The sequence below is a fragment of the Hipposideros armiger genome, unplaced genomic scaffold (genome assembly GCF_001890085.2).
Source record: "Hipposideros armiger isolate ML-2016 unplaced genomic scaffold, ASM189008v1 scaffold_419, whole genome shotgun sequence".
Lineage (NCBI taxonomy): Eukaryota > Metazoa > Chordata > Mammalia > Chiroptera > Hipposideridae > Hipposideros > Hipposideros armiger.
The window spans coordinates 911,954-926,969 of NW_017731769.1; the positions used below are offsets into that span (position 1 = coordinate 911,954).

The window sequence follows — 15,016 nt, forward strand, 5'->3', positions numbered from 1 at the left end:
TGACTCACACTATCAAATATAACACGGTTTCCCATGGGAAAAAAATTGGTACTTAGCCAAATGGCTCGGAGCAAGGAAACACTACAACACCCATCCTTCCACAAAGCCGACGCCATCTTTACCACCCAGAGGCATCCTGGGAGCACGAGTGCATGCCAGAAGTCTGGGAAAGGCCCATGTAGGAGTTTTTGGGGACTGCTATAACAAAGCTCCATAAGTTGGGAGGCTTTAACAACAGACATTTATCCTATCACAGCGCTGGAGGCCAGACCAGAAGGCTGAAATGGAGAAGTGGGCAGGGCCACGCTCCCTCCAGGGCTCCAGGGGAGGGTCCTTCCCTGTCTCTTCCAGCTTCCAATGGTAGCTGGCATTCCTTGGCTCATGGGTGCGTCACTCGTCTCTGCTTCCATGGTCACATGGCCTTCTCCCCATGTGTCTGTGTCTCCACGTGGCCTTCCACTCTGTGCATGTCTCCTGTTATTCTACGGACACCAGTCATGTTGGATTAGGGCCCCCTAGGTCTCGTATCATCCTGACGACATCTGCAAAGACCCTATTTCCAAATAAGTACCATCTGCAGGATGTTAGGACATGGATACATCCTCTGGGAGACACCATTCACTGCATCACAGCTGAAAAGGAAGAGATGGGCCGAGTCCCTCACAGGACCTGGTTTGCGCTCCTCCTACTATCAGGTGGACAGACCGAGTAAGGCTCAGTCATTTATCACTTTACAGTAATTAAGACACAATCTGGACTAAAAGGCTGTTGGAAGCTTCAGGTTCCAGACGACCTTCTCAATCTCTCATTGCTGACCTTTTTGAGCCTAAAATAAAGGAGATGGTAGGTTGTATATCTTTAATCCCCATTATTTTCTACAAAAAGCCTCAGTAATAGGAAGCTAGAACAAACGAACAAATAAAAACCATCCTGTACCACTGACCCTAATTTATATCCTATGGCCAAAGTGTCCTTACAAAGCAGGGCTGGCATGTCACATATTCCCAGACAGTGTCACATAGGTCCCAATACCTTCCCTTCATCTCAATTACAATAACAACACACACTGAAGGTGGAGCTTCCAGTCCCGGCTGTATCAGGAAAACACATAGGGTGACAAGCGCTGAGATGACAGGCCCAGAGGCCAGTGTACACAAAGCCAGTAAGTCCCCAGAGCAGTGCGACAGGCACACAAGCAAGTGAAGGGATTTGAAAATAGCAATCATAGTCTGAGATGATTCGGTCTGACCTGTTCAATTTATAAGATGAGAAATTTAGTCCCATAGAGAGAAAGCCACTTGCCTGGTATTTGGTCATCAGGAAAGGAAACCTAGACACAAAATCTCCAGAGAGACTGTGTTAGTCCCAGTCACCCAGAGCTTTCTGGGCCATGCTTTCTTGGTCCAGCACAGTGGCTGTCAGCCAGAGCTGGGGATGCTCACTGACTCCCCAGGGAGCTTTATCCAACCATCCGCGCCTTGTCTGATCTGTCCTGCGGCAGGATGTGGGGAGGAAACGGGCTGGAACAGGTGTGGTTGGAGAGCCCTCCTGTCCAGAGGATCCAGCCTTCTAAGAGCCAAGAACACAGCCCCACGTCAACTGCATGGGGCCCAGCTGGGTCGCTGGATGCTGGACCTGAGGAGACCCAAAGACATAGAAGCTTCTGTCGGAGCTTATGATCTTATCGGGGCAGAGACAACAGGGAATCCAAAAGTGAAACATCTGTCTCTTAGTTCTATTCAAATCAACAATAAGTGCTGCTCACGGGCAGTGCCCAGTCAGTGCTGTACAGGCAAGGCCTGGGGGCCGCGGCGTCGGGAGTACCTGTGCCTGGTTTTTGGTGTGACAGAGGGGAGGTGCTTTTTAAACAGCAGAAGACAGAAAGGACTGGCAAGAGCACCAAAGCTGCCCTCAGAGGCCTGCCCGGCTGGGCCCTCACCCACTACCTTCCATACTCAGAGTCCTGAGCCTGGGTGCTGACCCTGTCCTCCAAGGGCTCCCAGTTGAGCTGAGTGTACAGATGTGGAGAGGACACAGCGGGAACGGGGACATTTACTTGGATCCCTCACCCTGAAAACAAATAGCACAGTCTCTTCGTAAACTCAAGCAAGCCCCGCTGCCTGACTTGCACCATTATGTGACCCCTCCCTGTGGCCCCCACTAGGGATGAGCACTCCAAAGCACCCTAGTGGACTCCAGGCATTCCAGCCATCCCCTACACCCATGGGTATCATAGGGCATGGTGGCCAGTGTCCACAGCCCACGCTCCCATGGTAAGAACCTCCCAAATGCAGGGAAGTGCCTGCGACAGTTTTCCAGTCCCTATACCATTGTGTATTGATAGGACGGTCCCACCAGCATGCATTGACCCCAGTAGGGAATTCCAGAGAGAAGAAAGAACCCAGGCTCCTCTGTTTCTGACATGCCCAACAACAATCCCTCATGAAGAAGTGCCTTTTAAGTGGGAGTCAGGGGGGTTCCACAGCTCCGAGGTTCTCCAGACTCGCCATCTAGACTCAGTATCTTCACATTAAAAAAGAAGTCTATGACTTCTTACTTACATTTTGATCCGATCTTGGTTTTTAAACCCAGATGATACTCCCTCTTCCCAGACTTTATGACCACTCACCAAGCAGGATGCTTGTTATGCCCTGCAAATGTCCCCGTGGAAGAGGAGGGAGACACGTGGGCTCCTTCAGGAGATGCCGCCATGACATAGGTACACGCTGTGCCATCACACCCTCAGGAAGCGATGGAGGGGCTGCCCCAGGAACATCTCAGGACCACAAGGGGCAATCCCACCTGGTCAGCAGAAAAGCGAGTGTAGATGGCACCCATACACGTCCCAGGGCAGCACGGGCTACAGAACAAAGACAGGGTGTCTCTGTTGATTTGTATCATTTTTTATTATACAAAATAAAAATTCATCTATGTTACACATTCATAATTTCTATAAATCTGGCTTTTTAAAAATCCCCAGGGGTAGATTTCCATTGTTCTTTCATTTTCCTTCCAATGATTCTCCTCGACTATAGTCGGTGTCCTTTCAAAGGACAAAAGCAGACTCGGACGCCTTGGGGCCACACCACACAGCGCATTCCTGCCCGCTGGAGGTGCGGCTCCTGTCACCGTCTGGACCACGGCTGCCAGGGACAGTCAAAGCATGATAATCAAAGTGGCAGCATGTCATTGCCTTCACCAGCCCGTCTCCAGCAGCATAAAACCAGTCCTCCCAGCCAGTCCTCTGGGGACCGGCAGTCACGGCGATGTGGTGGCGCCGTCCCCTGGCAACCGAGCGTCCCAGGCTTCTCTTTGGCCAGGGCCTTAGGGGATCTCTGTGTCCATGGTATAAATCTGAATGAGATCAGACACAATGTTATCAATGATTGGCTTGGTAAGGTCGTCACTAAACACCTAGAAAGGAGAAGGAAAACAGGTTCCGATTAGACTTTCTCTGTGTTAAACAAGGCACCTGCCACTAAGCGCAATCACATTGCATGGGGTGGGGGGATGGCACGGGTACTTGGCTATCGGAATGGATGGTGGCTCTCTGCAAAGCCTGTTCAGTTCCAGCCTGCCAAGGCTGATCACAAAGCAGAGAACATTCCAGATGGAAGAGGTCTGGATGATCATCTGAGCCAGAAAGGGGAGGGGACTTGCCCTAGGCTACACAGGAGTTGGTAATGGAGCTGGGCCGGGAGCACAGGTCCTGCCTCCTGCCCTCCCTCTCTCAAGCGTGTGGGGGGAAAACTCTGGGGGTCTTGGGAGAGGAAAGGGAGGGAATTCATTTCCAGAAATAGGCAGGCTAGATCACCTGGACCCCACCCCACCCTAGGCTGGTCCCTGGGGAACACCTGAGCCTGCTCTATAGCCTGGACCAGACATCCTCTTGACTGTGCCAGAGAGTTTATACGATTGTAAGGTAAGTCCCCAGGGGCCCAAACCCAGAGGGGTGTGCAGTTTGGGACTATCCCTGCACATTCCCAAGGAAGGTCTGGCCCTTGCCTAGCTCTTGGGAGGGGACCTCTAGGCCCCTTGCACGTCCTGCCTGATGAGAAGGTCTTGGTTTACCTGGGCTGAGGGCCCTGCCAGGTAGTCTATGCTGACACAGTGCTTTCTGGTGGGGGCTTGGGCCGCCTATAGGAGCTTGACCTCCAGGGGCTGGAGACTGAGTGACTAGGGTCAGCCACGTGGGCGCTCCAGGCCTACAGGAAGGCCCCCCAGTAAAGTCCCTAGACACCACCGCTCAGGAGAGCTTCCCTGGTGGCAGCATTCTGTGTGTGTCGTCACACACCGTTGCTGGGGGAAACTGTGCTGTCCGCATGACTCCACTGGCAGAGGACCTGGAAGCTCCCACCTGGTCTCTCCTGGACCCGCCCTACATAGGCTCCTTTTGTTTGGCTGATTTCAACCTGTATCCTTTCAGTGTAAGTAACCATACAACCATGACCACAAGTATAAAGGCTTTTCTGAGTTCTGTGCGTCTTCGTAGCCAAGCATTGAGCCTGAGGGTGCTCTTGGGGACCCCTGATGACATGGGAAGTAAAAAGCAAAGCAAGGAGCCCTTGGTTGGATGCTGTGGCCCTCCGGACCAGGGGGTTGCTGCATAGGGAACCAAGGTGCCATGAGGGTCAGGCCTTAGGCCAAGCCAGGACAAAAGTTGGACCTGAGTATACACGCTTCACAGCCCCCGTAGGACCCTCCACAGGCTATCACCTCAGGAGGGAAACAGTGACCTGGAAACCTTCCCCCGCAAACCCCCCCACCCCCCGCCCCAGGCCCTGGCTCAGGAAGACTGGCCACCCATCTCGCCCTGGACTGAGTTGAAAACAAATACTTCAAAAATAGGGGCTGGCTCATCAGAATCCACTACCTGTGTGCTCCTGGAGACCCCAAGTTGAGAAGTGACTGTTAAAAGTAGTCCAGGGCCAAAGGGTGGAAGCAACCCAGTGTCCCTCCATGGAGGGCTGGATAAACATGATGTGGTCCATCCAGACCATGGAATAGAATTCAGCCTTAAAGAGGATGGCCTCTCTGACACATGCTACCGCTTTAGAGGCAGTGCTTCATGGACCGGGAGGCCCGACATGGCTTAGCACAAAGGCCTGCCATCACCAGCATGTTCAAGTGCAGGCAGGCTTCTGGCAGGGGAGTGCATCAAGCTGTGCTAAGTCTCCTGACCAGCGAAGCGAAGCGAAACCCCAGCCCACAGCAGGCAAGTGACAACAGAGAGGCGGTTGCTGCAAAAAGTGGCGGCGGAGAACATGCAAGCAGGAAGAGTGCGTCACAAATCAGGCACAAGTGTCCCAAGGCAGGCAGGCGGTGCATCGTCGGGAGCCGGCCCTCGTAGCTCACAAGCCCAAAGGGTGTTGGGATGCTGGGCGCTCCCAGTGCACAAGGCCTGGAGCCATCCAGAAAAACTGAAGAGCTGGGTGAGCATACTGCCCCAAAAGAAGCCACTTCTGCGCAGTTGTAACAATTGCTGGGTAAGTCTGTGGTGCCCAGAAAACAGGCTCATGGCGGAACTGCTTCCCAGCGCTCTTCTTTCATGAGGGCGGAGAATGCGAAGCAGAGGTGGTGTGGTGGCGCCCAGTGAAGTTCAGGAGCAAGTGAAGTGAAAGGAGAGCAGAAAGGCAGACACATGGAGAAGAGCTGGCAGGGACAATGGGAAACCAGTGACGACATCACAGATCCAAGCAGCCAAGGGACTAGGGCTGCCATGCCAACCAGATGCCCTCAGAAAGCAGGGCCAGGAAGTGGCAGCCCCTCTGCCGCCACCTGATTCCAACAGAGCAGGGACATTGTGGGCACGTGATCTGGAAGTTCCCGAGAAGCCCCAGCATGGAGCAATATTTTCTGTCCACACAGGCGCCTTCTCATCCCGACGCTGCTGCAGGGGTGCGTCTGGTCCGAGACCAGGCCACAGATGCGTTTGTTCAGACACGGGAGCACCTACTATGCCAGGCTGCGGCATGGACACGGGTCAGCTGATAAAGCAGACAAGAGCCCTGGCCTCCAGGCACTTACAGTCTGGCACGGGGGGGGGGGGGGGGGAGTTAGACTACAAAGGCCAGCAGAGCAAAGAGCAGGAAAAACTGTGGTCTCCCATGGAGGGCAAGCAGGCTAGGGGGAGGGAGCAGCAGGAAAGCGGTAGGCATCATTTAAGCCAAGAGCTGCAGGAGAGGAGGGCGAGCCAGGAGCAAGCCAGGAAGGCACCCAGGGGGTACCTTCTGTGGAGGAAAACAGGCCACGCAATTTAGATTTCTGGCTACTGTGGGTTTGTCGGGGTGGGATAGGTAGTGCAAAAAAAAGGAGAAACCTGCAGTTACCTCAAACTCCGCTTACATAGAACCTCATTCTAGGACAAGGCCAGTCAATGAGGTGTTAAGAAGAAAGGAACAGCAAACTTCAATTATGGGAAAGGAAAAACAGAAAATGATCTCAAAATTCCATTTTGAAACAGTGGGGCTACTCAGGGCAAATCAGAAAGGACTGCAGAAGTCCTTGAGCACAGCCCTTCCAATGGACAGATCTCAACTGGCTCTCTGTGAACTGCACTATGGATTTAGTAGGTCTGGGGTAGGCAGGGGAGTCTATCAGTCATCAGTTTCATCTCTGTCTCTACCTACCTATCATCTATCTACTATTCATCCATTTATCCATCTATCCACCTACCATCTATTTGTCTATCTACCTAATATCTATCTACCTATGCATCATCTATCTAATCTATCCATCCATCTATCCAACTACTATCTATCTACAAGTATCTATCAATCTATCCATCATCCATCCATCCATCCACCCCCCCCCACCTGTCTCTCTACCTATCTAGCATCCACTCATCTTTTTAGAGCACCCCTCTATACTTCTGGTGTGAAGCCAGGCTTATTAACCCCTGATCTATGACAAGCTCCCACTCAATTCAATAAAAGTGCTTGGCTGAGCTCAGTGGTTCCCAACTGGGGGCGACCGACCCCTACCCTGGCACAATTGGCAATGTCTGGAGACATCTGTGGTTATCAGGACTGGTGCAGAAGGTGCCCCTGACACTGAGTGGGAAGAGGCCAGTGATGCTGCTCAACATCCAACAGTGCCCAGAACGCCATGCCACAGATAATGACCCGGCCCAAGTGTCCACAGTGCCAAGGGAGAGAATCCCTGTCTTAGACTTAGAAATGACAGGGTATTTTCAAGTTTCAGTAATCCCAATTGGCCCACATCGCTCTTCATGGATAATTACCACAACGAAACATGAACACACAGGTACAGACACTTCTGAAAGTCCTTAGGCAAAGGAAAGAGGGACACATGCCAGTGCACTGAGCAGTCACCTCACCTGCCACCACGGCTTCTCGGCCTCGGCCTCGGCGGGCACCTCGACCCCATAGGCCTGCAGGGCCAGGTGGAGCACTGCCACAGCTATGTGCTGAGCTCGGAACCGGAGGCATAGCCCCCCATGGTAGCTGTCCCGCAGCAAGGCCCAGGCAGTGATGGAGATGGGGGTCCGCTGCCAGCTGTAACGGTTCAGCCAGTTCTTGAGGGAAATCAGGTAGTGGAGCAGGTACTGAAAAGATATGCCAGTCAGCCGGTTGGCTTTCAGGGCTCTGGCCCCCAGTTGCCTGCCTCTTCACTGTGAGGCACTGCGGCCCCTCAGTCTGCCAGCCACTCTCCCTTAAGCTGTCTCGATGTGTATAAAATAGATCGGATCGAGACACCTTCCTGTTCAGATCCTCCAATGGCTCCCTGTGTCACTTAGAAAAAAGCCCCAGTGCCTTCCATTGGCCTCCAAGCCCAGTCTCCCTCTCGGCCTCTTCATCAGTACCCCAGCCTCCTGCCGAGTTAGACCACACCAGGTGCACTCCCCCTCGGGGCCCTGGCACTCTGCTCCCTCTGCCTGAAATCATCTCCACCCCTGCCCCAGTCCTCACATGCCCACCCACTCTTTTTATTTTCATTGCTGAGCCATCCCCACCCACTCTTGTCCTCCAGACCCAGCTCTTGAAACCCACCTGGGCCACTCTTGATGGCCACCCTCACCGAAATCCCCCTCCATCACATGGCCCTGCTCCAGCCACCATCAGCAATCACTCTAACCATCCCCTTGCCCCACTCAAACATAAGCTCCTTATCTGCAGAACAGAACATGGCACCCACGTGCCCAGCCAGAGGCGAGGGGCCAGCCGGTGACAGGACACCTGCTTTCAGGAGGACTAGAGACAGGTGACTGTGTTTTGCAGTAGTGCTGATGGCTGTAAACTCTTCATGAATGACCTTCCTGCTCAGCTGTCTGTCAGCTCCAACGCTCTGAGAAGACAGCTGCTTTTATTTATTTATTTTTATTTTTATAAGTGTTTATTTGAGCCCAAACTGATGACAATTGCCAGGAAGCAAGATCTCAAATGCTTCCGAAGACAGCTGCTTTGCCTGAACCTCCCACTCTACCAAATGTACTGGTGAGCCCATTCGACAGGCGTGAACACATGTGCGTGGGGCTCCAGCACACCCAGAGGAGGGGATTCATCCACCACTTTATGCCTGCTCTAACCGGGATGGAAGGGGATGGCCAAAGCTTGCGGGTCACACTGGCCCCACTCCTGATGGGGCCGGTGAGAGCTGTTCGTCCCCAGACTCAGCTCTGTGACTGCCCCACAGAGCCAAGGAACTCTGGCCTTGCCCCTGCGTCAGGCAGACGAGGACCATGAAAACACAGCTGTTTTGAAGTTGCTGCCAGGGGTCTCCAGGAGTAGGGAGGCGTTTGGAAGGGTGAGATTGGAACGAGGGCAACACGAAGGAGGAAGGACGCCTGTGGTGATGGAGTCGTTTTGTATCTAACTGGGGTGGTAGATACATGAAGGTACACAAGCGATAAAATTATATTGTACAGCACTAGTACAGTACAAGTAAAGACCAAGGAACACCACAAAGCAAGGCACTGCAGCAATGCCGACACCCTGGCTGCTGTGTTGGGTGAGTTTTACAAACTGTTTCCATTCAGGGAGACTGGGCAATGTCTCCATCTCAAATGAGATCTCTGTGTTATTTCCTCTGACAGCTTGTAAATCTACACTTACCTCAATAAAAATTTCAATTAAAAAGAAACAAAATCCTGTACAGAGCCCCACGTCACAACCTTCCACCCCTCCCCCCCCACTCCCGTCTCTCGCTGCAAGCCACCCTTCCAAGTGTCCTAAGGGTTCCAAGTGTCCCTTTTTCTGCTGTTTGAAACAGTTCTTCTGTTGGGGCGTCCTGTGTTCCTAGCAGTCAAAAGTGTGCTACTTAGCATGAGTGACTCGGGTTTTCTCGTGGGTTTCTAAGCACAACTGAGCTGGACACAAGCTCCAACACAGGGTAGCAACTCTCAGGGACAGGCGCTCTGACAGGTCACAAAACCAGCTCTGGTTTCCCATGGCTCACTGAGCACACAATCTATATGGGTCACAGAACCTGCAAGGGCTTCAGGGGTCACACAGATCCCCAGTTTGTGGCCACAGCCAAGGAGGCAGAAAGGCAGACCCTGAGACAACCCCAAGAGCGGAACACGAGAGGGAGCCTGAGCTAGTCACTGTGTGCAGTTGGGAGCCCCGCTGCCCAGCTGTGGCCCTGCTCTTCCTATGTCCTCCAAGTGCTGTCAAGGAGTGGATGGGTGCACTTTGGATACAAGGGACCAAGAGGTTCGTACCTGGTGTGGGTGTTGAAAGGAGACTTGAAAACGCAGTACTCTCAGCACAAGGAGCTCGCACTGCACAATGCTGTCCCGGAGCGCCCAGAAATGGGAGTCCAGCTCCAAGGTCTCACTGCCCGGGTGAAAGTACCTATGCAGAGAAATGGCAATGCTTACGGCAGCCAAGGAAATGGCCCTGAGGGGGCCCTGAAGTCACATGATGTGCAGATACAAATTCCACTGTCCTTCAGCCATAGATTAACATAGTGTCATTCTCCTTATGTTTTTATAAATCAGTCTTCATCTACATGTCTAGTGTACAGGATAAAAACAGTCACCAATGGAGGAAAGAAGCCAGCTTCCAGTTTTAGCCACAATGGGCTGTCCCATATCACTCAGCAAGATGTCAAGTGTAAAGATGGGCTCTTTGCCATTGCTCCAGAGGAACTGGAAGCTCTAGCAGACTGAGTCGGCTATGCTTCCTGTTATAGTCAGCCTGGCATCAGAGGCGGTCTTTACCACCTGGGTGGCAGTGCCCAGGGCTCTCACTCTGGGCCCAAGGAAGGTCTTTAAACGTACCATGGGGATGATGTATTCAGAAGAGTAAATGTATTTCAGCTTTCTATTTCCCACATTGTCTTTCCTTCTTCCCAAATCTTTTTGTCCTTATTTACACCGTGTACGCCCACAACACTCCCACCTACGCAGGATCACCAAGATGTGAGAGAACAGGATTCACACTTAAGTAATCAAAACTCTCTGCCGATGACTCATCCTTCTTAGTTTCCTCACTCCTTTTCCAATTTCCCACAGAACCCCACCCAGGGAGCCCACATCTAATTAGTGATCCATATAATTTCCCCTTCTGTCCGTCTTCCCTGCTGGGGACCTGGCAATTACAGATAGACTCCAGTGGCCCTCCCTCACTTCCCTCTCCTGTTTTTCTCTTAGTCTTTCGAGGTACACTGTGAACCTGTCATGCTTAGGGGGTGGGGAGTGCTTTTTCCATTACCCATTTATTAAAAGAGAAACAACACCAAATAGTTTTCTTTTCTAATGATTAGAGTTCCTGGAAAGGCTAGCATGCACCGCTAGTCAGTAACTTTCCATAAATCACTTTGTCCTGGGCCCCGCAGGCCTCAGCACAGCCTGCCCGGCTGGCTGTACCCCTGCACCCTTCCCCAACAGGAACATGGTATGTGGTTGCTTGGGCCCTGGGGAGCCACGCACTGACCACCATGCCCATACCAAGGCCAGAGATGCTCCTTAGCAACTAACTGGGTTTCTCTCACCATCTAAATAAGACGACTGCCTAGCTGGGTCCACGCCCTTCCCTGTATGATGGGTCGACCTATGGGGCCTACAGAACCCAACTGGTTCAATCTGTCCTGTCCAAGACTACAGATGAATCTTCTTCAACACATCTCTCCAAGCTCCCTCTGTTCCAGCCATGCCCCTCCACGGTGATACTGGGGGCAACCTCATATCCACCCTGCTCCCCATTCTATCTGACCTTTGGCCCCAAGCTTCTTTCTGAAAGACCCCGCCCCCAGGGCTTTTGACACCAGGCTCATTCCTGCCTTTGCTGCTAGTGCTTCCAGCCCTGGTTCATGGCCACTCAGGTGCTTCCTTCTGACCTTGACTGCTAGCACCTGGAAGGCAGGCCCCAGTGGGACCTTCTCCACCCTCCCATTAGGGCAGATACCAGGAATTCCTCCCAAATGCCTGGGCCCCGAGGCTGCTACCTGTTGGACACGTTGATGATGTCACGAGTACGCAGGTGCTGCTCTTCCACTTTGCCAGCCAAGTAAAGGGAAGACATGGCAACTAAGTAGGGGTCATAGGCATCCACGCTGATCTCACAGAAGAACTTATGGTAAATGGTACAGGCGGTGGCAATGGGAATGGACTGCATCCCTAGCTTGACACCTACCAAGAGAAAATAGGCAAAAGATACTTCAATCAATCACTCACCCCCTGCGAAAGTGTGAGGGGAACTGCTGGGTTGGGCCCTAAGGGCACACACCCCTGCTCAGTTAAGACTAAGAGCTGGGGGCCGGCCGAGTGGCTCGTTGGTTAGGAGCTGGCTTGGGACGCCAGCTCTGAGCAGCAGGGCCCCGGTTCGGATCCCACATGAGGGCCAGTGACGCTGCGCCCTCTACAGCTAAGATGGTGAACAACAGTTCAACCTGGAGCTGGGCTGCCGTGAGTCGCCGGCGACGGCGTAGGCTGCAGTGGGGCTGCGGTGGGCTGCCATAAGCTACTGTGTGTAGCCAGCAGCCAGCAGCCGCCGTGAGTGGCCGTCCAGAGGCCGGCGACTGATCTGCTTCATCCGGGAAGAGCACAATGATAATACCAACATGGGCCAGTGAAGCGACATCCTCCACAACTAGACTGAAGAACCAAAGGACAGCAGCTTGTCTGTTCCCCTCCCCCAATTCCCAAATAAAATCTTAAAAAAAAAAAAAAGACTAAGAACTTGGAGCCTAGCCAGTAGTGACTGTTGGGTCTTTCACTGGTTCCTCTGCCTGAGGGCGTTAGAGCAAGGCTTCTCAGGCTCTAATGGGCTAACAAGCCCCTAGGGCTTGTGCTCAAGGCTTCAACAGCTGTGGAAAGTCCATTCTTTTATCAAGCCCCAGTATACCCAAGCTACTGATCTGCAAACCACACTAGGTGAAGCAGGGCTTCAGGCTACTGCTCAGTTAGCGCCTGGCGTCCCAGCTTCTGAATATCTTGGAAAGGACCACACACTGTTGTGTATTGCCACCTTAGCAAGCATTTAACTAGTGATCACCATCACTCCCACAGCTCAGCCAACCAAAATCCTGCCAAGATGACAGGAGTGAAAAACGGCCTCTGGGCATCCAACAGACCCCACAAGTCCTGAGGTTACAGTTAAAGATTATATTCATGGGTGGCTGGTTAGCTCAGTTGGTTAAAACGCAATGCTCACAACACCAAGGTTGCTGGTTCGATCCCCACATGGGCCACTGAGCTGCGCCCTCCACAACTAGATTGAAACAGCTACTCGACTTGGAGCTGATGGGCCCTGGGGGAAAAAAACACACCATTCTCCAATTAAAAAAAAAAAGATTATATTCAGCACTGGTTTTCCAGTCTGCAGGTTAGAAAAGGCAAGATAAACAAGCAGGGTGACTGCCAAAGGTAATCGCAGGCAGAGCAGGAGAAAAGCGACATCTACGGCCACAGCCAGGCCCCAGAGAAGAAGGACACACTGAAAAGGGAAGAGAACTCAAAAACCAGAGTGTGGTGGTTTGATTTAGGGGTTAAGGCCCATCCCCATTCCACTCCCAGACAGCTCCTAAGGAAATCACCACACTGGGTCACAGAACCAAAACAAATTTACAAAGACCAGGGTTAACGAGAGAAGATTAAATGCCATGCAATAGACTGAAAGAAGCAGGTAGAGAACAAGCCACAATCAATCATGAAGATGACGTTCAATATCTTCTACCTAAGAAGGTATAAGTTCCCTAAGGCTACATTTTAAAATGACCACAAACTCAGTGGCTTAAAACAACACACATTTTTTCCTTTACAATCCTGGTGGTCAGAAGTCTGAAATGAGTCTTAGGGGGCTAAGCACATGCTGCCATGCCAGCAGGGCTGGTTCCTTCTAGAGGCAGGGGAGGACGCGTTTCCTTGCCCTTTCCAGCTTCCAGAGGCACCTGCTTGCAGTCTTTGGCCCACGGCCCCTTCCTTTATCTTCAAAGCCAGTGGTGCAGCATCTTCTAAGTCTGCTTCTGTCATCACATGGCCTTCTCTGCCTGTTACTCCTCCTGCCTCTCTCTTTGAGGATGGGTGTGATTATATCAGACACACTGGATAATCTATGATAGTTCCCCAATATCAAGATGCTTAAGCCCATCTGCCAAATCTCTTTCGCTACATGAGGTAACAATCACAGGTTCTGGGGATGAGGATGGGGACATCTCTGGAAAACCAGTATTCAGCCTCGCTGAGGGCAAGGGCTTATGCAAATACGTTGTGTGAAGAAGTCCTTCAAAAGTGATACCGAAAGAGCTTTTAACATTTCAAAGTTTAAACTTCAGTTACATCAACAGTTCCTACACGGGACTCTCCCTTCCCATAGAGGTCAGTAAGGTGGTATTTGCTGCACGTGAACCCCCCTCCAAGTCTTGTTTTACACAGCAAACCATCAAAGGGCGGCATGCTTCCCTGGTTTACATGGACCCTCTGAGCAGATGATGGAGCATGTGAGGGGACACTGCCATCCTTCCTGATACACTTTGCAACTCTTATTAGAAATTAAATGTACAAATCACTGGGATTCATAGTCCTGCATCATTTCCACAAAACTCTCTGCCCATCTTGACTTGAAAGCAGGCTCATCCAAACTCCTCTCCTGGGTACTTAGTTAACCAAGATATGAAGTAACTGTCTGCTGGCTGAACAAGATAAAAGTGACAGAAAAACAATGTTTCCATATGAATCCAATTGACTTCATTATCTTGCCTTGGGAGCAGGGGACCCAACATCACTGTGCACGGCCTGGAAAAGTTCAAAACGCCAGCTGTAGCCTGGGTCCTCCGTTCGACAGGACCTCTCCAACAAGGCTTGTCAGGAGCTTCACCAAGCGCGTGCTCCAAAAGGCTCCGTGAGGCCAAGTGCCATACAGTATGCTGGGAGACAGGCGTGGCTAAAGGCGCAGTACATTCAACCGAACTGCGAACTGCGGGAGCCCGGACTCGACCACCTTCTAGCTGGGGCCAGTCCCTTTCCACGTACTCTCTTTGGGCCTGCGCGCCCGATCGTGATCGTGATCGTGAAATGACAATGACTGTGTCTGCCTTGCAGCTCAAAGTGTAGTACATAGGGCGTGACGTAAAGGCACTGGCCCATTTCAAGCCCGGTCTCTTCCCTCTGCCCAACCTCGCGAGTCCCCTCCTTTGGGAAGCGAGGCCCCTCAACGCCGGCCACGGCCCGCGGGCTGGGCCCTGTCAGGGCGGGCCGGGGCCGCCACGGTGAAAGTGCAGCACCGTGGCTCTGGCTTCCACGTCCCGTCCACTCAAGGCCTGCCCTCTTCCTGGCCAAGGTTACCTGCCTCCATGATGAACCTCGTCACTCGGAAGTGCACCCTTGCCTCGGGTGCCGGCCGCCACTCGGTGCCCCGCGCCGCGTCCGCTCCTCCGCAGCTGTCCTGGCCAACGGTTTCCATGAGGCCCCGGCCCCAGACCCCCGGGTGGAAGGACAAATGTCCCCAGCGCACGGCGGCCGGCTCCCAGGGTCTTCGCGGCGGGCGCGGCCGCCCTGGCCCGCCAGGCGGCCCCACCTGCCCCACCCGGCTCGAGCCAGCCCGTCCCCCCCCTA

At 52.7% G+C, this 15,016-nt stretch overlaps 1 protein-coding gene across 2 annotated transcripts; it reads right to left on the reverse strand.

Moving 5' to 3' along the window:
• Window positions 1-2,881: 2,881 nt before the first annotated feature.
• On the reverse strand, window positions 2,882-15,001 carry CCNQ (cyclin Q). 2 transcript variants are annotated; one of them, XM_019664349.1, is made up of 5 exons: window positions 14,747-15,001; window positions 11,410-11,593; window positions 9,683-9,815; window positions 7,340-7,567; window positions 2,882-3,354 (listed from the first exon to the last, which is right to left on the reverse strand). In XM_019664349.1, the coding sequence occupies exons 1-5, from the start codon at window positions 14,862-14,864 to the stop codon at window positions 3,325-3,327; spliced, it is 693 nt and encodes a 230-aa protein (XP_019519894.1). In that variant the 5' UTR covers window positions 14,865-15,001; the 3' UTR covers window positions 2,882-3,324. The 2 variants fall into 2 exon arrangements, with proteins under 2 accessions (XP_019519894.1, XP_019519893.1); XM_019664348.1 differs by having other exon boundaries at window positions 2,882-3,414.
• Between the last annotated feature and the right edge of the window lie 15 nt (window positions 15,002-15,016).

Bases quoted from the DNA above. Each gene is read 5' to 3' on its own strand.
- CCNQ (XM_019664348.1), bottom strand. From the start codon at position 14,864: ATGGAAACCGTTGGCCAGGACAGCTGCGGAGGAGCGGACGCGGCGCGG. The intron at 11,594-14,746 runs GTAACCTTGGCC...TTCTCTTGGTAG, and splicing joins GAGGTTCATCATGGAGGCAG to GTGTCAAGCTAGGGATGCAG. The intron at 9,816-11,409 runs GTAGCAGCCTCG...TTCTCTGCATAG, and splicing joins ATCATCAACGTGTCCAACAG to GTACTTTCACCCGGGCAGTG.